At 34.0% G+C, this 22,382-nt stretch overlaps 1 protein-coding gene across 9 annotated transcripts in view; it reads right to left on the reverse strand.

Annotated features, from left to right (window-relative positions):
• Positions 1-22,382, reverse strand: part of DMD (dystrophin) — a 978,823-nt gene that overhangs the window by 593,296 nt on the left and 363,145 nt on the right. For 7 of the 9 annotated variants that reach the window (XM_066314017.1, XM_066314021.1, XM_066314019.1 and 4 more), the window contains 7 exons: positions 14,078-14,257; positions 12,002-12,130; positions 10,093-10,263; positions 6,436-6,558; positions 4,823-4,960; positions 2,768-2,920; positions 1,640-1,822 (listed from right to left, as the gene is read on the reverse strand). In XM_066314017.1, coding sequence (XP_066170114.1) covers positions 1,640-1,822; positions 2,768-2,920; positions 4,823-4,960; positions 6,436-6,558; positions 10,093-10,263; positions 12,002-12,130; positions 14,078-14,257 — 1,077 coding nt within the window. The remainder of the gene's footprint in view (positions 1-1,639; positions 1,823-2,767; positions 2,921-4,822; positions 4,961-6,435; positions 6,559-10,092; positions 10,264-12,001; positions 12,131-14,077; positions 14,258-22,382) is intronic. The other 2 variants (XM_066314023.1, XM_066314022.1) reach the window with 1 other exon arrangement.

Below are 22,382 nucleotides of genomic sequence, written 5' to 3' on the forward strand. Positions count from 1 at the left end.
TATGTAATGGTTACATGAATTTAAAAAGTTGGTGAGTGTGTTCATCTGAGCAATTCAAAAACATGCTGATGCATCTACCTTACATATTTGAAAGAAAAAATATGCTAAAATAAAGTTTATTGATCTGCCAGTAAAATTTTCTAATGGCTATATTCATCCTCTGTCATGGTAGGTGGTGAGTGACATAAAAAGCACAGTGACAGCAGAATGTTTTTATATAAATTGCATGCACAATCTGATTTCTTACTTGATTATCAAAGGAACAAATATATTCATTAAAAAAAGCCAACTCATTTACAAGACAAAGTGAATCTCACTCTAGCTCCATGTCAATATAAACAATTTGCAACTGATTACATCCATCAAGTTTAATATAAACCATAGTAATCTGAATAGTGTAATCAGATGGAACAAGATTTAATAACATACAAACCAAAGATAATGTTTCTCTGATTGCTTCCATTAACTGCATAACTATCCAAAGTATTAGTTTTACATATACATTATGTAACTTAGTATTAGAAAAGTTAAAAATACACAATATGTTACATTAAATAGAAGACTATATTTATCAAAAAAGTTTATACATATTGCTGATTTTTGGAATTTTTTTCCTTTTTAAAAACATAGTTTACCATATATAAATTAAAAAATAACACTTTACATATTTAAATTTTCATTATCCTATCAGTATGTTCCCTCTGCAATCTAGGTGCATTAAAAGAAAATAAAAATATATATATTTTGATGAAACACCCTTTTAACATTAGCACTTTAAGGATTACAGAGAGCACATAAAGCAACAACTTCCTTAAAAGCAAATCTTATCTTTCTTTGTATAAAATCAAAAGCCCAGAAGACAATGAGCAGAATAGTAGGAATGCCAAGGAAAAATTGACGTAAGTGCAAAAGAAACTTCTGGTAAACTTCTAAATGAGTAACATTCAATACATATTTTGTTCATAAATTTGGAATACCGACAGTTTATTTCCCTTTTATTTACCCAGTTATGGCAGCATGTATAAACCAGTAAGAATAACTGTATTTTATATACAACTAAACAACTCAAAATTGGAAGACATGAAGATGGCTTGTAAAAATTATGTTTTCATCCTGTCGGATTTAAAGTTACATTTTCTTACAAAAACTTGTTTGATAGTTCAAGCATTTGAAGAAGAGGATATGTATATATAGAGTCATAAAAATTTTCCAATCACTTCCTGAAGTGAGTATAACATGTTATGGACAAACAAAAAAACCAATTAAAATTGGCATGGGATGAGTAGTTTGGAAAAGACGACTTTTGTGTTTTACATGTTCAGTGAAAAAAATAGATGCATGGCAAACTAACGTTTTTAAACTGATAAATGTTATGGAAAAATAATGAGGCAACAGAAATAAACACAAAATTTTCATTGCTGAGTTTTTTTGTAATTGACTGATTTAACTTAAGGGCAATTTTGAGACCAAAGCAGATCACTATTGAATCAGAGTATATAAAGCTTCCCCCAGTTGCAGAAAATAGGGCTTTTCTTATTAATATCTGAAGAGTTGACACTGACCCTGACGCTCTCATGGTTAGTAGGATGCTGTTAGTAGTAGCAGTTGCAAACGTATGGGTTTGCCAGTAACAACTCACAATTTGTGCATAGTTGAGTCTTCGAAACTGAGCAAATTTGCTCTCAAAATCTTGCCAGCGCTTGCTGAGCTGTATCAGGGTTGGCTCCACTGCTTTTGCAGCCCCATCCTTAGACAAGCGTTCAGCCTGCCTGTGCACCGCATTCAGATCTTCCTTCTTCTTCTCCAACTCTCCACCAATCTCCTAGTGAGCAAAACCAATACAGGGCCCAGGACAGTTAGCTAACTAGATCAATCAACTTGGAATTAGCAAAATACTTCCGTCAGAAAATCCATTTCCATTTTATTTGTCACAAGTAAAATTTACAGCTTATTTTCATATTATTCATATCTTATTTTACATTTAAACGAAACAAAAGTAACTGAAATTGAAGAACCTTCTTGGAGATGGGCTGTAGAGATCCTAAGAGCTACTACACTCTGAAACTGCTAGCAGAGGCCAACAGTTTCCATGTTCAGATTCCTGCTAGTACACTGTGATGGGCAACTGCAGAAATTATTTTCTCAGTAAGGGTCAGCATATTCAGCACAAATAGTCTTCGAACAGCTTACATATATACTACTAGACTCTTTAATGTACTAGTTAACTCCTATTTTACTCCGTGGGAAACTCAACAGAGAATGAAGCAAAGAAAGACGATGTAAAATAAACCAGGAAAACCTTTGACAGTATGTAAATAAATCTATAGAGTTTGACAGTGACATATGAATATGTTCTGATGAAAATGAATGTGCTAACATGAGATAGAGGTCATCCATATATTGGTAAGTCATTTGTTCATCTGGAACAAAGATACATAAAATCAATTACAATTTTTACTAGAAAACATTTGATGCTTCTTAACACATTGCACACTTTCTGTATTATTGACAAAACATTATATTTAGTGTGTTTCAAATTATTTATATATCATCCTGCATAAGAAACAAATACAAAATATAGTACAACAAAGAAATGTCACTTTAAACGCAGATAATTAAGGTTTGTTTTACTATAAATAGAAATAAAGAGCTGAACTTATAATTTTCTATAGCTATAAAATAGGATTGTTTGCTGCATTTGCTGTCTGTTCAACTGATAAACTATCACTGAAAAAGATCTACCATTGCCAACCCAAAACAACATTACCTTTAGCTTCTGTTCATCTTTGTGGTCTGGCATACTGGCTAACTTTTTCTCAATGTCATCCAGCCATGTCATTAGGTCATCAGCCTGCCTCTTGTACTGATACCATTGATGAGAAATCTCTAAAGCCTTTTTTCTTCTTTGAGCTCTCAAGTCCTGTTCACAGTGCAGACATTATTAGAATATGAATTAAAGTTTATAAAATATGAACTGGCATGTGTGCACACTGAAGGGAAAAAAAAGTGTACAAGGCTGCTAATTTTTTAATTAAATGCTCATATTTAAAGCAAGTATATGAGTAAGTGAACATATTTACATCAGTTTAAATTTTTTTCTTTGTTTATTTAAAAGGAGGTTACCTATTTCGGTGTTGTTCACATGTTGAATAAACCCCTGAGACAGTCACCAATATTCTGAGAAGTTAAGACTCTTACATAAATGTCAATATTTTATATAAAACACTTCTGCTCAGAATACTTACTGGACAGATGGAAACACAGCCCACTTAGTATCTAACCAAAAGTAGGACTTCTGTATTTTGTGGACTCCTGTGAATTTCTAGCCTGCATGAAAACTCTGTAGCTATTCAAATGAAAATCACTGCAATACAGAAGTGTTTGCAAAGACAAGTTTCCTTTATCTAAATTAAATACCACACACATAACAAATGTCTTGTGTTTATAACTCTGCTTTATAAAGGATTGAAACTTCTCTTAAGCAGGAATGTATAAAATGTTTGGTTTTTTCCCCTCAGAAATGTTATTAAATATACATTTGCTTTAACTGCTTAACTTCATTCATGCAGAATTCAGAAAATATTTTAATTACTGTAATTTATAATTAGGAAGTAAATTTAAAAATATTGGTATATTTTATATAAAAAATACTTGGATTAATTTGCCTTAACCATTCTTGATTTTTTTTTTTTCACCAGGGTGAATGCCTTAACCGAGTCACCCAAAGGAAAATCTATCACTATACCATAAAAACAGCCAGGGAGGATCTGGTCAAGAGCACAGTGCAGTAAACACTGTTCTTGTTTCTCCAACATAAAAATTATGAATTGCATCCATTTAACTCAGAACAGTCAGAGATACACCTAATAGATTTCAAGCTTCTATAAAATGTGGACAAATCAACAGTATATTCTAGCTATTCTTCTGAATTCACACAGATCTACAAAACTGTAAGAATTAGAACTAAATCCACAGGAAAGGAAAGAGCATGCATAAAAATAAGTAACAATAAAATGTAAATATGCCAAGTTCCCCAAACCAAAGATAACTTAATAAAAATTATCAAAAGAAAGAAAAATTATGCTTGCTGATGAGATAAACATTCTCTGTAGTATCCAGAGCCTATAGCTCTAGGTAGGTGACCAAGGTGACTGTCTAACTGTAAGATTTTATTTTTTATCACTTTCATTTGCCGTAGAAAGATGACACTTCCAATTATATCTGTTAGCTGCTCCACATGTGCATTTACAGGAACTATATCACCAGTTTTACCTCCTGGATTGTGTCAGCTCAGAATTTTCATATGCAACTTTAGGTTTCAGCCTCTGAGCTGATATGTCTATTGGTGTTACCACCTATCCTATTCTAGAGATGCTGGAGCCACTTTTCTAAAAGGAATGTAGTGTGTAATATTTTACTGAAGGATAAACAACCTATTCATGCCAGAAGTAGGTTATTCAACTGTGAATGTAAGTTTGTGGAACTGGATTCTAATTAAAGTCTTGACTCCTGTTGAAGAAGCATAAAACACACATAATATGTAAAAAAGGAATTATCAAAGAGATCATTGTTGTCCAACTGGCAATCACACCGTGGTAGTGCTGAGAATAAGACAGTACTTCTCAAGCTAGAGATTGTAAAATTCCTTTTGCAAGGCATCAAGATAACTGTATAAGAAAATACATCTATAGCTAAGTAGTTTTAAATTACTTATCTCTAAATAGCAATGAAAACTCATTTAACAACAACAACAAAAAAAATTCCCTGAAATGAAGAAAAAAATGGGTTAAATAGCATGTGCTTATAACTGTAGGTCCTATACCTTGAGAGCATTATGTTTACTCCGCAACAGCTGCTGTTTTGTCTTTATTTCCTCACGTTTTTTCTCATCTGTGACTCCCTTTTGAAGCCTGTCGCCCCTTTGCAGCAATTCTTTCACTGTGCTCTCATCCTCTTCACTCTGATTCAAAAAATAACCAACACAATGTGCATTTTAATCTAATTATTACTTAAGTAGTAGTAGATACAGACTATGCTAAAGTAATCATGTAACAGCTACTTGCAATTTTGTACGGATGATCAAGTAACTTTCACTTGATTTCTAGAATATATGTAGAGGAATATAAGTAAGACAACACAGCACCTGAAAATCTACAGATTTTTGGTATTAGATCTTATGCAGCATCCAGGACAACAGCATAAAAACACTGGAGGCAAAAACCTGAAATATATTTATTTATTAATATATATGCTTTCAAACAAAAAGATTAGATATCTGTAAAATATTCTAAATCACTGTTAATAGAGATTGCAAATGCCAGTGTGCTGGCAAGACCATGCAATTACTGATGATTCTGAGTATCCTCACATTGAAAACCAGCTATCCTGACAGGGCAAATGCTCTCACTGAGCATTTTTTATGTAGAGGTCACTTACAAATCTATGAATCTTTAAAGCTGAATCTATGTCACAGCTTTTGGCAGTGTCTTGAACCACTCTAAGCATTTGATGTAAAGATAGGGAACCGAATATGCTCAGGTAGTGGAAACCGCCCCATCGAACTTGATTCACTTTGAATTTACCACTACATACACATGGTAAATTCTTTATGCAGCATACAGAGCCTTAAATTGTATTTTTCCTGCATAAAAGTCCTGTAAAGATTCCTTCCAGCACTGATATGAAACAGACACCTTTGAAAAATTCCTTAAAAGTAAAATAATATTGAGTATTTATATCGGCTGTAAACAAATATATATTTGATCTTGCTGAGGACTTAAGAAGAGAGGGTTGTAAACATGAATCTCCATTTTTGCCCAGCCAAAAAATGTCATCCCTCTAAAAATCACTCTGGAGAACACACACCACAATAGCAGTAGCAGCAAAGCACTGCAGTATTTTAGTCCTCTTTTCCTTTCCCCCTCTCAGCAAATATGAATAAATGGTTATACGACTTCCAATGATAAAACATAAGTAATAAAGCTTACAACAGTCACAAAACCTATTTACATTAAATGCTATAAACAGATTGGTTAAGGACAAATTGGCAAGTGACATTTCTTTTCATGAGCATTTATTTTTAGTGAATGTATTCTTTCACTATAGTGCCTATTTTGATACATTATTCTGACTTTTCCTGGTCTTCATATTACCACAGAGATTTTAAAATTCATTCCATGTTCTTTAATACTGCTGCTAGTAATACAGAACCCATGGATAACATCCTGGTCTGCTTAGTGTTTTCATAAGGGACAAGAAATGCTCGTCTGATAAACTAAAAATTAAGTTAGCACAAAAAATTTTAGTTAGTGCTACTTTGGGACTTTTGCCATGTTATATCTAAAGATCTTAACGCAAATATGGGTTTCTGATTTTCACTCAGGTTTTTTCATCTCCCTGTTTATTTTGCTCAGACTTCGATTTCAACCAAATTACCATATCTTTATTGAAGTCCTCCTCTTTCAGATTCACTCCCTGCTGAATTTCAACCTCCAGTGGTTCAAGCATTTTTTGTATATCGAAGTCAAATTGCTCCAATTCCTTCAAAGGAATGAAGGGCTAAAATGGGAGAAATAGAAAGATTATTTATTTAAAAGACACATTTTATAGATTTATTAGAAACAGAAATGAAAAGAGATATCTGTGCTACCCCCTATTGCTAAAGCAATGGAAGACTTTCCATCAGGTTGAAAAATATCTACACCATACTCAAAATATCCAAAGCTACAAATAAAGATGCAAATTTATATAGAATTTCCATGTAAGTAAAAAAAAAGAATTTTAAGGTAAGTGAAAATTAAAAAGGAAAAAATAAAATACATTCTCACATTTGTGTATAAGAACAAGTTCCAACAAATAGTATTTTTCTAAAAAAATAACTGTTTCCACTATTCGGTTAAATCTGGTTTGTCAGAAATCATTCAACAAGTCCATTCAGTTGTGGAAAACCCTACCCTGAGAAAACTTAATGTCAATCTGGTTCAGTTTTGAAATAATTGTTCTCTCACATAGAATAGTAGAAGTTTCAGGTGAATGGTGAATGCTACAAAAACAAAGGGCAGAAAAATCTTTGTGTACGATATTCCCCTAAATAGTATTTTATAATGTATTTGGAAAAAATCAACAAAAGTTCAGCTTTTGTTTCAAAAAGCCTCAACAAAAATTCAGGACAAAAAAAAAAAAAAAAAAAAAGAGTCAACCAAACAAAATAGACTCAATTCCTCCAAAATAAATCACAGTATAATTTTTGTGCTTTAGGTTAGTATCCAGTTTTGAACTCTTCAACTGGTGCTTATTAACAACAGCACATTGCCTTTTGTTGGTCTTACACAAGTGCTGGTGAAGAGTTTTATGTACAACATATAGTGTATTTTTTAAGTGCACTGCAAATGATCAACAGATTTTTTTTTCTTCTTTCAAAGCTTCAAATGGAAGAAGAAAGCAAATCTCAGTGGTTCTTGCACAAAATTTAGACTTAAAGGTAATTAATGTTTTTTGATGTTCTAGGAACTCGTAGATGTGCACCTGTCTTTCTTGCTAAACACATAAGCACATTATATCCTAACTAGTTCTCTTTTACTCTTTCGTCTCCTACAATTAATTATTATTATATGTAAAATTTTTAATGAAGACAGCAACAATAAAAATTAGTTAGTTAAAACTGAGAGACTGGATGTCAAATGAAATCTGTTCACAGATGACCTGGAAGAGTCAGGGTAAAAAATCTTTAATTGTATCTGGTTGATTATTTTAACAACAAAGATTTTGAACATTTACAAACATTAATGGAAATATAATAATGTATTATATTTATAGATAATAATACTGTGCTTACAAATTTTCATTAAGAGGCTCAGAATTACACTCATCATGCACTTCAGCTGAGTTAGAAATAATAGAGAACTACACAGTAATTTCTTCTCAAATGCTCTGAAGGATATTTTCTAAAGTACTTAAATCTCATTAAAAGACAAACCAACTAATAAAATGGGAATATAAAATTTATAGTCTCTGAAAAAGACTAAAAACAATAACAAAGAAGAAAGTGGAAAGAAAAACACTAAATGAATTTCAGTAATTGAAAGATGTTCAAAGACTACTTGAAAATGTTAAGTCTCATTTCTGTATAGTATGAACATTTTGTTAATTCTGGACGTGACAATTATATTCTACAATTCACTGACTTAATGGATGATTTCTTATTTACTTCACTGTTGTACTGACTATTGTTAGTATTTGAGAAAAACATATAGCTAATTGAAGACGGATGAGTAATTATTGAAAATAGGTTATAAGAGCTATCAATCCTCTTGAATTTATGTTTTAATTTTTCACAGAATGAATAATTTTACCTAAATAAAGGGGAAAAAATCAGAAACACTTAGGAAGCATATCAACCCATAATAATAATAATTTTCCAGCTCATGAAGCCGAAATCATCAGGAAAGTAAAATTACCTACATTATACAGGTAGACAAATAATGTACCCAGTAATTTGGTCCTTTATCCAAATGCATATAGTAAGTCAGTAGAATAGTCAATAATTCAGACCAGTTTTTACTTTTCTATCTGATGCAATACTTATAATAGTAAGTACCCTTTGTGAATCACGTTTTACTTGTGCGTTTTTCAAGGTTCTGGAAAACGTCCCCTAAATTCTAATTTTCCATTATAATTTGTGTGCTGTAGTACTTCCTCTCATCTTTCTGGGCATTTCTTCTTTAAATCTTAGTGTGGTTCTGCCAATTCCAGCCCACCTTGCTTTCAGAAATGGGAGAAAACCTGAGACAGAACTCTGTTGATGGAAGATATTTGCAGGCTGTGTTCTGAAGACACTTTGTCTTGACAAGAATCTTTTGTCCCTTCTTTGTGTGGGGCCAAAACATGCAGTGCAAACACTGAACCCCCAATAAGGCATCTACAGGCAGTCCCATTTTTTTCCCTAGGATAAGCAATAATTTCACAGGATCCCATCAAAGACTGCATCAGCTCTGCAAGTTTACAACATGGAAGTGCAAAGTAAAACTGAGATGGAAATCTAGACTGCAGATAGCAGATGTTCATACCAAAACCATCAGACAACACAGTCCTTGCACAGATGTCCTCAGTCTACAGTTTGTACATGTGTAAGAAGTAGGTAAGAAGCTGGAATGGCTGAAATACTATGGATGGCCATCAGGAAAAAAAAAAAATTGTTCCCTTTATTCAGAAGACATTATTTTGCTTTCGAAATGAAACCTGAATAAGTCCAAATATCCACGAAGATGTGCTGGTTAGGCAGGATATTGAGCTCTGCACAGACCCCAACAACTCAGGGAAACCATGTCTCTTTGCTTATGCTTTTTGCAAAGCTTATTTCCTGCTTTGCCATGGATCCTCTGTGCATTTATTTCCAGTGTCAGTACAGTGACCAGCAGTAATAGTTTAGATCAGGATTCGTGCATTTCCATTGTCCTAGATACCAACCTGCATGGCTGCCTCGTTTAATCTGCTGAGTAGCTCTTCAGAATAAAGGCAGCAAATACAATGGAGAAAGTAGGTGGCTTATGTCCTTCTTCATTCCAATTCAGAAGGCAAAAATTGGCAAAAAATTACCTAATCCACACTGAATTCAGATTTAACAGTCAAGGTGGTTGTACAGATGAGTAGGTCAAGTAAAATTGATATAATCTCTACCTCTCTATTTCTATCTCAAGCATTGGTGAATCCCAGACCCATAGGAAAAGACTAAATACACTTGAAGAAAAATTAGCTCTCAAAACCCAATCTGTATGAAAAAAGGCTACTCATACTTTGTTAAGTTAGAGACTTACTAATTCTCAGACATTCATTTTTTGTATGTTAATGGTGTAATCATTACCTTCAAATAAAGTCAGTGAATACTCCTAATTGTGAAACAGTGAAAAAAGACCTTAATACCAACCCCCAAATCTCCACACTTAATAAAAAATAAATCCTTAGGTTCTGCATTGTTTTTCCTTTAAAAGCTTAGTTTTTCAAGGAATTGTAGCCCACTGTATAGCTGCAATTGTGCACCTCACACAAACACCATTTTTTGTAATGCGTCTCCTTACGGAAGCAAGTTCCTCCTACCTTCACACTCTTAATTCTCTGTGATATGGCTGCAAATCGCTGGTTGAGCTCTGAGAGTTTAGGCTCTACTACTTTCCTGCAGTGCTCCCCACGGTTTGTCATCAAGTCTCTGGCCTGGCCACGCACAGAGTCCACCTTGGGGTGAATGTCATTCAGCTCAGCCTTTAAGCGCTACAGTCCGTGAGCAAGAGACAGGGCTTGAAGTTAGTAATAAATGCAAAGAGAGAGAAAGAGAGAGAGAGAGAAAGTGTGCAAAGGAATAGGGAGCAAAACCACAAAGCAAATTCAGATAATTATGCAAGAGTGTGTAAATCCAGTAGAAATACCTTAGATGACATTCCCACTCAGAGCCCTCAAATTTATAGCAGGAATGTATCTACTTGTCTGTTTTAATATCTCTGAGAGCAAATTAATGGTGATCATTATTTCTAGGCAGATTCTTATCTGCAATAATATTGCAGAATATTTCAGGATGCACTAAATTATTCTATGTTCCTAAAGCTAGGAAGAGCGGCTAATTCATGTATTATAGAAGTGGATGTATAATTGTTGCTTTCATTACTGCTCAGGGCCATAGTTTAGGCAAGTAAAATTAACACAATTTAATAAAAAAAAGTCCAATTTTTGTCTAAACCAGCACAAAAAAAAAAAAAAATCAAACAAAACCACCAAAACACACACACACACACACACACACACACACACACACACACAAAACCCCAACAAAACAAAACAAAAACAAAAAAAACCAAACCAAAACAAAAAAACACCAAAAAAAACAAAACAACAAAACACCAAAAAAAAAAAAAAAAAAAAAAAAAAGAAAACCACACCAAAAAACCCAAGCCTTTATCCTCTGCAATATTAATCTTTAACAGTACATCCCGGTACAGGCAGAGGCCAGAAATAGATAGCAAAGCATCAAGGCATTTGGGAATCAGAAATACAGTTGGGCATTAGGAACTACATTTTACTGTCTGCATGAAAAGCCTTTGTGCAATGCAAACATATATACAGGTGTTGATAAATTTACTTTGTATCTGATGGTGGCAAAATTGTTCATTCATCTACAAAAGCCAGTCTCATAATCCTGCTGTGATCAATAAGGCATTGATTTATGCTCTGCCCTGGAATTTGTAAAATTTTGCTGTAGTAAATGGCATCATGATGTTAGTGTCAGCAAAACAATTCTGATTTTGATTTGCAAACTCTTAGTCAGATATTATATACTGACCTTGGAGTTAATTATAAAGTGAAATTTTACACCGACTTCAAAAGAAAAAGGAAAGGCTTTATAGATAATAATTTGATGTTATTCTTTAAGAAGATATTTTAAATGAGATATTTTAACATACACATCCATATTAAAAGCTAATATTTCATCAGGTAAATAATGCAATTTGCCAACTAAAACCTTCTGCTCAATACACTAACCCTCGACTCTACATCTAGTTCACCATATAATATTCTTGTCTGTGTTGCTGATCCAACCTCAATGTAAGCAGTGTTTGTAGAATTAAGACAATCATATGACAGAAATATCATAAATATTGGAAAAGTATCACAGAAAAACAGAAAATTAAAAATGAAGGGGACAGGAAAAAAAATTCAAACAAAAGAAAACCTTATGTTAAAGGAATCTTTTCCAGCAGACATATGTTTAATAAGCTGCTGTTCTACTCACCAGGAAGTTCCCAAGAATTATAACAATCTGGTTTTATTTCTGCAGGGATTTAATTTTGGTAATTCAGAGCAAATTTATTAAGTAATCTACAAGCTGCCAGAGGGTAGCTTTATCACAGAAAAAATAATTTTAATCTATTTGTGATACCTTCTGAAATATGCTAGTTTTGACACAGTCCTTTATAGAATAAAATTAATGCTTTCCAGAAAATCACTTTTTTTTTACCTTAAGAATTTCCTCTTTTTGCTGGGGTTTTTGTTTGTCAGATTCATCCAACAGTATTTCAGCACGATACATCCAAGTAGTGACATTAGCTATATTCTGATCAAAAGCCTCCATGTGCTTTTGATATTCCTGTATGTGGAAAAGGTAAATACTGCATACAAAAAATGCAATCAGAACTGAAGTAACAGCTGTAGCTATGCCAACTAGATGCACACATCATGACATTATGAAGACTTGTTTATTTTACACAGTAACTTCTTGTTTTGTGAAGGACAGAATCTGCTGTTTGTTTGGTTCACTTTATATGTAAGGTTCCTTTAAAAAGACATTCTAGGAGACAGAGAGAAGCTTCCAGAGTGACAGGCAGCAGGATGATAAAATCACAGCAAGATGCAGGTGTCAGCAGCTCAGCGAGGCTGCTGAGAGGAACAGGAAGCTGTTAGCCAGACCTACTGGACGTGCAAAGGGGTGTTTCCCAAGAACAAGGTACAGAATTCATTTTGGAAAGCCAGAAAATTGACTGAAACTCAGATGGCCACAAGGATGCACTTGCAAATTCACAGTTGAGACTGAAAGCTTTGTATCTAAACTTCTTATGGACATTTCATCTAACTTCTCTGCTTTGAGACTTTGCCTTTTTGATTGATATTCTGACAAGTCTTCATTTCTCTGCTTCATTTAAAACTCTGCTTTTTGGGTGAGCTCACTAGAATGTGGCTTCTGCATACCCCACACAGTACATATGTAGACCACACACCCAAATGTAGCTTTTTTGGCCCCCAAATGTATCTACCTTTATTTTACACTGTTCTAAAATTCATTAAAAAAAACCCTCAACTACCTCTCTTAGACTTTTTTATCATGTGTTTCAATGAATATTAATCACAGAATCCAAAGCAGAACAAGGATGTATAGGCATACATATCTATATCAACCTGTAAACTCCATTATATGCTTCTCATAATCAGTTCCACATTAAATCTGTGCACCTGCATCATTCTCAGTGAAATACTTAGGTTTTTCAGATACTTTCACCTGGATACTGTACTCAGCTGAGGAAGCTCTGTAGCAATGCTGCTATATATTTATTGCTAAAGTAGTATATTTATTGCTTTTTAATGAAGCCATACAGACTCTACTTGAGCTCCAACACATCAAGCCCTGAAAAGTCATGACAAAGGCCAACACACCCTTAAAAATCACTTCAGTTTCTCTGAGGTGAAACTACATTCCCATGCTCTCAGGAACAGAAACAGCAAGATTTCCCAAAGCATTCTGACAGCCCAGCGGTTAAGACCCTTCTGTAGTTAAGGGTTCAAGCTGTCACCTCTTCGTGACAGAATGAATTTGAAGGCAGAATAAAGTAATGTGACTATCTGTAGTTTGAGGCAGCTGGGGATGAAGCTCTTGAATCTGTATGAAATGTGTATTAGGGATTTTACTGCCTAATAGGATTAATTCCTTAAGGAATTATCCCCACCTAAACATGCCCTATAAAACTATCCAAAAAAAGATCATGAAGTTCTGAAAGACCAAATCATGGTCCTTCAGCCTATCTGGTGTGCACCCTGAGAAGAGTTTATGATTTACTTGCCTCTGAAATGAATTAAGTTCACACACACCAGAATTACCCTGTGGGCCAAACTGACTTGCAGGTAGAAACTTATTTCCCAATTGTACTGTTCCAAAAAGAAGTGCTAAAGCGGCTAAAAGTAGCTGATGTTGTTGGTATCAATACTACGACTTTCTCAACTTATTTGACTATTTTTTTGGCTTGACTACTGAAAATACTTGTTCTTGAAACTGCATTTAATTTATTAGGAAAAAACCCCAAACCAGAAACAAGAACTATTGAGACAGACAGGATAGCAAACTGCCAACAATCCAGATTCCACTCAGTAATCAATCGGATTCTCAAAACACACAATGTACTGAACAAAAATCAATCTGATTGTCTGTGTACCTGTGTACTCAATAAGCACAGTCCAAGGCACCAGAAAAAGCACTTCTCTAAGGCTGGGCATGTACTACTGGAAACCAACATTTCCTCTGTGTGAAGAAATGCATTTTCCTTACCAGTAAGAGATTGAACCATTCCTCAGCACGTGAAGTTACCGCTTTCCAGTTACTGTTCAGCAGGCTGAGCTTATCGTCCACGAGACTCTCCTTCCCTTTCATCACTGTCTTCAGGTTCTCTCCTAAATCACTGATGGTCTTAAGCTGGCCCTGACGTTTCTCAATTTCCTTCCGTGTCGCCTACATGAGTTGAACAAGAAATAAAATTTCTGGGAATTAAAAATTATCCACACAAAGAACATGAAATATTAAATCGGACAGCAAGTTTATACTAGAACAGGCCTTGCTCCCTATGGGAGGGGAAGGCATTCAGTGAAGATCAGCAAGTACAAAGCAAATTGTTTCTCTTGAACACTGATAAAATTCTTCGTCTTCTTCATCTTCTTGCAATAGCTTAATTTTAAAGAAGTGTGAATTATCTTTTATTTCAGTGTTCAAAATATAGGTTCAATACTAAATTATTAACAATGAATCCACATTTTATAATATTTATAGAGAAGTTACTTTTCATATAATCAAATTAGTTATCAAATAGCAAATAAAGCTTACATAATAAATAGGACAAAAATACACCATCATGATGACATCTTAAGACAGAAAACTCCATAAAAATAGTCTAGTGAATATTTTATTACTTTAATATTTGTCAATGCAATCTTTTTCAGGGAAATAATGTTATTTTCTTCTGTTAAACTTGTTTTCTAATTGTAGAAATGCATATTTTCATTACATTCACTTGGGATTTCATTCTGCAAACCAAAATACTAAAATAAGCTATTGCCCATAGCATTTCTAAGCTTCAATGACTACAACACATATGCAGTGCTATAAAATCAGATTTCCAGCATCTCTTCCCACTGTTATCTTACCTCATAGATCTGATATGTAAGGTTACATAATTTACTCATTATTTATGTCTTAATATTCACTGCAACATACAAGAAGTCTAATGAAAGGAACAAATACCAACATATTTAGACACTATATAAAAAAGCAGGTGTTTAAATACTAAAATTAGATGACACTGTGCAAAGTACAGCAGTCTTCCTAAATACTCAAGGAGAGGTACAAACTCCTTACACTAATTTCACATAGAACCAGTTTTATGAGAGAAATTTATCTGATATTTATCTAAATCCATCTTTGTGACCTCCACACTATCTATCCTTCATGGTTACAGATCAGTATAATTTTGTTGATAATGTACTCACAGTGAAAGTAGAATGTTCATTTTTCAATAAAGAAATTGTAAAATTATTCATTTTGATAAAACAGAATCTTAATAGTACCTTCAAATTATTTGGTGTGTCATGCTTAAAGCAGTGGCTCACTTCCTATGGTTAACAGAAATCTCATTTTGCAATATTATTTCAGAGAAAAGGTCTTACACTTATATTTCATGTAAGTATGAGAAATTTTCCCCATTCTATCAATTTTCTAAAATATAGAGGATATGTAATAGAACCAAGGCATGATTGATGCAAATTAATAAGAATATACTATATAATTAGGGAATTTGAAAAGAGAGTTTAAAATTTCAGCAGGTCCCTGTCAGATTAAAGGAAAAACATACACTCTTCTAGTACTATTTTATCTGTTTCACAGCAGGTGCAAAGTGTCATCATGAAAAAAGAGTAGCACAAAGGATATAATTTGCCTACAACTGAGGATGGAAAATTTTGATGAGCTTTATTTATTTTTCTAAACTATCACTTTCATTTGGAAGAGACTCTCTAAAGTGTATTTACCAAGGGTTGTGGTTTCTTTTGTGTTTTACATTTATGAAAATGATGACCAATCTTGGGCTACATAAATAAATATTAATCCCAATTGGTGAACATATGCACCAAATAATTAAATGTCTATTAAACAAAACTGCTATCCAAAACCCAGATGTGTAATTCTCTACGTGTAAGAAATGAGGTATTGCTTTCAAAGTAAAGAAATAATGTAAACTAAAGAGGAGATGCACCTCCGGACAATATGGATTTTAACTCCCCTGTGTAACTGCAAGTAAGGGACATGAACCAAATAAATCACACTTCCCCTCATTGTCTTAAAAAACTGTTGTGGCCTTCAATACAACACTGAAGTGAGAAAAGCATCAATACTTCAAATCCCTGTTATTCAAAATCCCTGTATATGTATAAAATACTGGAGCCACTGAATCCAGCTGAAAATCTAGCAGGGTCTGTGAAGTCAGTGGGATTCTATGCTGCATTACCAGCTACGACTTTCTCCGTAGGTTATGATGTCCACCAAGTAAACCAACTTTCTTTCACAACTTCAATAGCACGTTTTTGGTTTGTTTTTAATTTGGAATCTCTGCATTATATTCCTAAGAATTTCCCTTTTTTTTTCCCAGTAGTACTAGAAAGTGATAGTCTACACATACTTTGTTTACTGCAATATAACAGACAGAACTGGTAAATTTTCTGTAAGGAAAAGAAAAAAAATCTAAAGCACTGCTATTAATTCAACAACATTATATAAAACAAAAAAGAATGTGTCATGATTCCAGGATTTAACTAAGATTATTTCATGAAAATTCAGGGAGTGACTTTTAAACTCTCCTAATTTTTAAAGAGCAAATTCCACACAGCCTTGCTGGATTTAAGCTCCCTTCTGGTTGTCATAACATGAAATTGCATTCCAGCTGTGTGGTTTATTTGAAAATACGTGAGAAAGTTGTAGAATTTAAACTACAGAATTAATAGAATTAGCTCTGTAAGTTAAGAATGACATTTAAAACACCTAGCACCTAAAAAAACACCCAAAGCCCCAAGTCCCAAACACCACCACAATGTGTACAATATGAAACATTAACAAATAAAGTGGTGAAATTCTTCCCAGAAGGATTAGGCAATTTATACATTTTGATTTTGTGTGCTTATCAGGGTGAAACTATTCAACATTTATAAAATACATAAATGTAGGAGCTGTGAAGAAGCTATTTTTCTGATATAATCATGGCATTATATTCTTATATTTATTATTATAAGATATATTATATTATTATTACTATAGTATTATCATATTATATTATTTCTTGGGGAAACAAAACCATGAAAACAAAAGATTGAACCTAAAATCACAATGCCCAGCATTCACTTATGGCTGTGAAAACTTATCAGCAATGTTGAGAAGGTCCAAAACAGATTATATTCCTTCACTATTTATCATTATAGTGACGTTATTAAATTCACTTTTTTTTTCCCTCTTAAGACTAGTATATTTATTTATTAAAAAAAAAATCTTATTCAAGTGTGTATTACCTGCTGGAAGACAAAAAAATCCATAAATACTTCCTGGAAAAATATCTCCATTAGAGTATGTATACAAATTCTAGAGATTATATTAAGAATATACATACATATATATATATATATATATATATATATATATATATATATATGCATATGTATATATACACACACATATATATAGTCAACTCTTCTTTACATATGATACTATTTAGGATCACATCTACTAGCAGATATAAGAGTTGAGATGATGTGAATCTCAAATTCCATTCAAATTTCAGTTATTCATTTAGACCGAATTCTAAAGTGCCTCTTTGGAAGAAACTCCTATACTTCCACTTTTCTGAAGTACCAGTTATGGTTATTTGGTAAAATGGAAATTCTTTGACCCAAAAAGATAATTTATGTTTCACTAACTGAAATGTTTTCTTTCCTTTTTAAGGAACTGTTATTCTATTCTCACTTGTGGGCATAAGAAAAATGCTAGTAGGCTGCTTTAATCAAAGATGGGGAATTACACCACCATGGAACTCCCAGGACTTGAACATTTCTAAGAGAAATGGCATCTAGGTTCCTGACATCCAGGAAATTAAAGCAATCAGACAAACCCTGGTGCAACTTTGCATGCAGAGCATGTCTCAGTCGATTAGTTTCTAATCCCCTTCCCAGAAACATCAGAATGGGGAGAGGGAGAATCTGAGCTTCCCTTGCACCAGTTTCATTCACCAAAACCTCAGGGAAGGAGCTGAAGTACAAAATAAAAGTTCTGTTTTAAAAAACAACTTTGGATGGGTTGAAATCCGTGCAGAAGGCAAATCATGCTGCAGCGTGTAAAGTTACAGGGATGAGCTTTGCTGAGAATTTATAAGTGGTTTGTAGCTGCATACAATAATATTTTACCTGCTTTACATATGGATCCACAGGATGACAGGATGAATCATGTTAGAACAAATAATTGCAGTTCCCTGGGCAGATGTTTATACTTTGAGTGGTGTTCACAATTCTGTCTCTGATTGCACTGCACTGTGACATACTCTTTCAGTTTACTAAAAAATACTTACAAATGTTTCTGTTAGAACTTGTTTTGTTTCGAGTTATTTGGGTTTTTTTACCTGAGGGTTTTGGTTTACTGGGATGGGTTTTGTCCATCTCCCCCATCACCAAATACCAACCAGGAATTAATTATGTCTGAAAACCGAAGTTACATAGAAATGGGAATATTTGGTGGTTTGTGTTTTTTTTTGTTTTTTTTTTTTTTCCTCCCCCCTTTTTTTTTTTTTTTAATTATTCTATTGTTCTGTTTGGTCTGTTTTGTTTTTCTGAAGATGTGGTAAAAAGGGCTTCTGATCATTTTATAATGATAAAACTACCATGATGAACTAATGATGGTTTTTATTCAAACAAACCAGAATTGTAAGTAAATGCAGGGGACAGTATGTTTAGTCATGATGGTCATTAACATATGTAGATTAAAGGCACAACAATGAATGAGTGAAGAAAAGGTGCCTTTACACTGCCTGTGTGCTGTGGATTACTTGAAAATACTCATTGCAATTTGAATCTTTCTAAAATTAATTAGGTGGCTGAGCTCTCACAGGTGGGATTGCAGAATTAATCAGAGGCTGACATTATGGTCTTCTCAGTGGTTGATTATACATATTTATTTGTTTATTTACAGCACATTTTTTATTTTTATTGCATTTTGGCCAGTGATTATGAATCAGTTGACACAATTCACAGTTTGTCTTCTTTTACGGATATTTCTGACAGGAAATATGTTGCTAAATGTAATTCTAAGTACTTCAAGTCAACTTTACTCACTGGTATTACACACTGTGTTAAAAAATCAGATTAAAGCATTGGCAGAGTCATACTGCTGATAGTAGGGAGTGATACAGAATTTTCCTGGTAATACCATCTGCCATTTCCTTTTTAAGAACATGGTTTCCTGGCAATCTAATTCTTATCAGTCCAGTTCCTGATTAAAAGACAAATAAACCCTGCAGTTGTTAATGTCTTCAGTGATAAATATGTGCACTAAATCAAGACTTCTAATTATAAACGGATTTCTAATATACAATGTTTAATGACTATCTTTCCACCCACATGTCATTTTTCTTATCTATTATAACAGAGCTGAATTCAAATGGAAAGATTTAACTTGTCTCTACTGAGCAGAAAGGCAGGATTTACAGTCTTCAGTATATTGCCCATCTCATTTCACATAATTCAGCCAAGTTTTTGTTCCATTCCTTGAAAAATTCTACACAGGAACAAATTACACATTTCCCTTGATGTCCAGATTAATGCTATCATTCATTAGCTTCATTTCCTATTCAAGATGGACATTCCTTTTTATTTCTAGGTGTTTATACCTTGAAGACAACATTTGAATGTATGATTTCTTTTACTGTCAACTCTTTAATTATCTTTGTAACCCTCTGAGTTGTTTTCACTTTTAAGAAGACATGAGTGCTGAAAATGAATTAGAAATAAGTAGAAATAAGTGCATTAATAAATATAATTGCTTCCTTGTCCTGTAAAGAAAAAAAGATTATTAGCTCTCTGCTTAGATATATCGACAGCAGCATACATCCAATTTTCAGTTCATTTGCACTATTGAATTCTCCTCTCTCCCTCTCCATTTTCCATCTTAGTTTTTCTGCAGACTTTTGTCACAATGGGAATCTGCTGGGCTTAATTCATCTCCCAGTGCATTTCATTAGACTGGTTACTGTCTTTGGCAGCCTACTTACCCAGGAAGTCCAAAGCCCAAAGCTGTGACATTAATCAGATACTGTGAGGCTCTGGTTCTGGGGACTAAATTATTGATGTACAATTTTGTGTGATGCCTCAATGAAATCCACATAGGAGTATCAGCATTGTACTTATTTATGAAGTCCCCACAAGAATTTTAAAGGATTCCAGGATAAAATGCAGCACTGTCTCCTAGTGGGAGCAGACTTTTTAGGAAAGAGTATTTCTGCAAATATTTACACTTGTAAGTCTAGGATTTAGACTTACACATATATTACCTGTTGGATTGTTCCACATCAAGTTTGTATATATATATATATATATGTGTGTGTGTGTGTGTGTGTGTGTGTGTGAATATTTGTTTATATTTCCTGAAAGGCAATCTTAAAATGGAATTTTGAAAGCCACTCAGTACATATATATTTTGCCAAGAGGTAGCTGTTCTCACCCAAAGTTGTTTGTTTGCTCTTATTTTAGTGATGAACTGATTGAAGGGGAAGATCTGAGGTGCTAAATGAATTTCGTCTGTAGTGAAGTTTTTGGGGAGTATTTGAAGCCAAAATATCCTTTTTACCAATTTTTCCTTCAAAACTTTATGTATCAAGTCCCTGTGAGATTTCCCAATACTCAACGGCATCTTTAAGACTAGAAAGTGGAGTGGTTCCTTTCTGATATATTTTTTCATGTTAATAGTTTTTATTTTAATTAGCTCCTGTTGCCTTTTTTGATTGTCTTCAGATAAAAAAATGTTGTATTTGTTGTAGCAAGCTTAAGGCATAACAAAGGCTTCCCACTGTGCAGCTGCACTAATCATCAGGTTTTAGGTTCTAATTATGCAGCTTTTGAAGCATTAAGGTTCATATCTAACAATATTAAGGACAAATCTTTCTCTTTAAAGCCCCGAGAAGCTACATACATCTGGATCGACAGGAACATGAAGTGCACATTTCTGTTTCAGTAGAACTGTACTGTGTAGTCATCAGTGAAGATTATTTTTATTTCACTAAGTGAATGGCCCAACTACCTAGCAGGTTACTTTGGGGATGTTAAAACATGAAGATTTTTCTAATTTGTCTTAAAAATCTGACATTGGCTCTTTGTTATGGGTGTTAAAGAGTCACTGAAAAGCTGCACAGCAGAAAAGAAATTGGGGGTGTTGGTTGACAGATATGAACATGAGCCAGGTGTGCCCAGGGGCCAGGAAGGCCAATGGCACCTGGCCTGGATCAGCAATGGTGTGGCAGCAGAACCTGGGCAGGGATTGTCCCCCTGTGCTGGGCACTGGTGAGGCCACACTCAAATCCTGTGTCCAGTTTTGGGGCTCACTCCAAGAAAGGCATTGAGGGGCTGGAGGGAGTCCAGGGAAGGCAACAGAGCTGGGGAAGAGCCTGGAGAGTCATTCATGTGAGGGGCAAGTGAGAGAGCTGGGGGTGTTCCAACTGGACAGTTAAGCACTGGAATGGGATCCCCAGGGAAGTGGCAGAGTCACCATCCCTGAAAGTGTTGAAGAAACAACTGGACATGGCACTCAGTGCTCTGGTGTTCGGCCATAGGCGAAACTCCAGGATCTTGGTCTTTTCCAGCCTTCGTAATTCTATGATTCTAAGATCACAATATCAGTCCAAATAAAAAAGAGGAACTGCAAAAAAAAAAAAAAATACTGCTGGAAAAGCAGCAAATAAAAATGAGAAAACATCAGGCAAAAATAGGAGAGAACAATGGGGGTTGCAGGGATTTAGGTTTTGATTTGAAAACTGCAGTACTGATGACTGATGACAAAAATATGAACTCCAAACCTAACAAAAGACGTGTACACCTCTTCGATTGTTGTTATTGTTGTTACTGTAGCATTGCTATTAGTTTGTCAATCATCAATGCATTTTAAGGCTGAAGACACTTTATCATGCTCAGAAATTTGCAAGGGTTAGTTAAAAACAAAAAAACCCACCCCAACCCATAAAACAAATTTTACTCAAGTGCCTTGAATCTTCACTGCAATTAACAAAATTAGGAAGACGGCCTGTGCATAATTCATGACTATTTCTATACTGCATAGTTAAGCTAGTAAAATGTTTAGAGGATTTCTCTCATTAAACAAAGTGGAAAAGGCTGCACATAGTTATTTGAAATTTTGAAGCCTTGGACAATGTGCTCTAAAATGAAGATTTTAGTATTTGTGAATAATGATGGCTTGGTTTGTTTATGTCCTCAGCTAGATTGGATTTCTATTACATGTGCAGAAAATAAAATAGATTAGCTAGTGTTGAGTGATAACATGCCAAGTT

The sequence above is a fragment of the Sylvia atricapilla genome, chromosome 2 (assembly GCF_009819655.1).
Source record: "Sylvia atricapilla isolate bSylAtr1 chromosome 2, bSylAtr1.pri, whole genome shotgun sequence".
Classification (NCBI taxonomy): Eukaryota; Metazoa; Chordata; class Aves; order Passeriformes; family Sylviidae; genus Sylvia; species Sylvia atricapilla.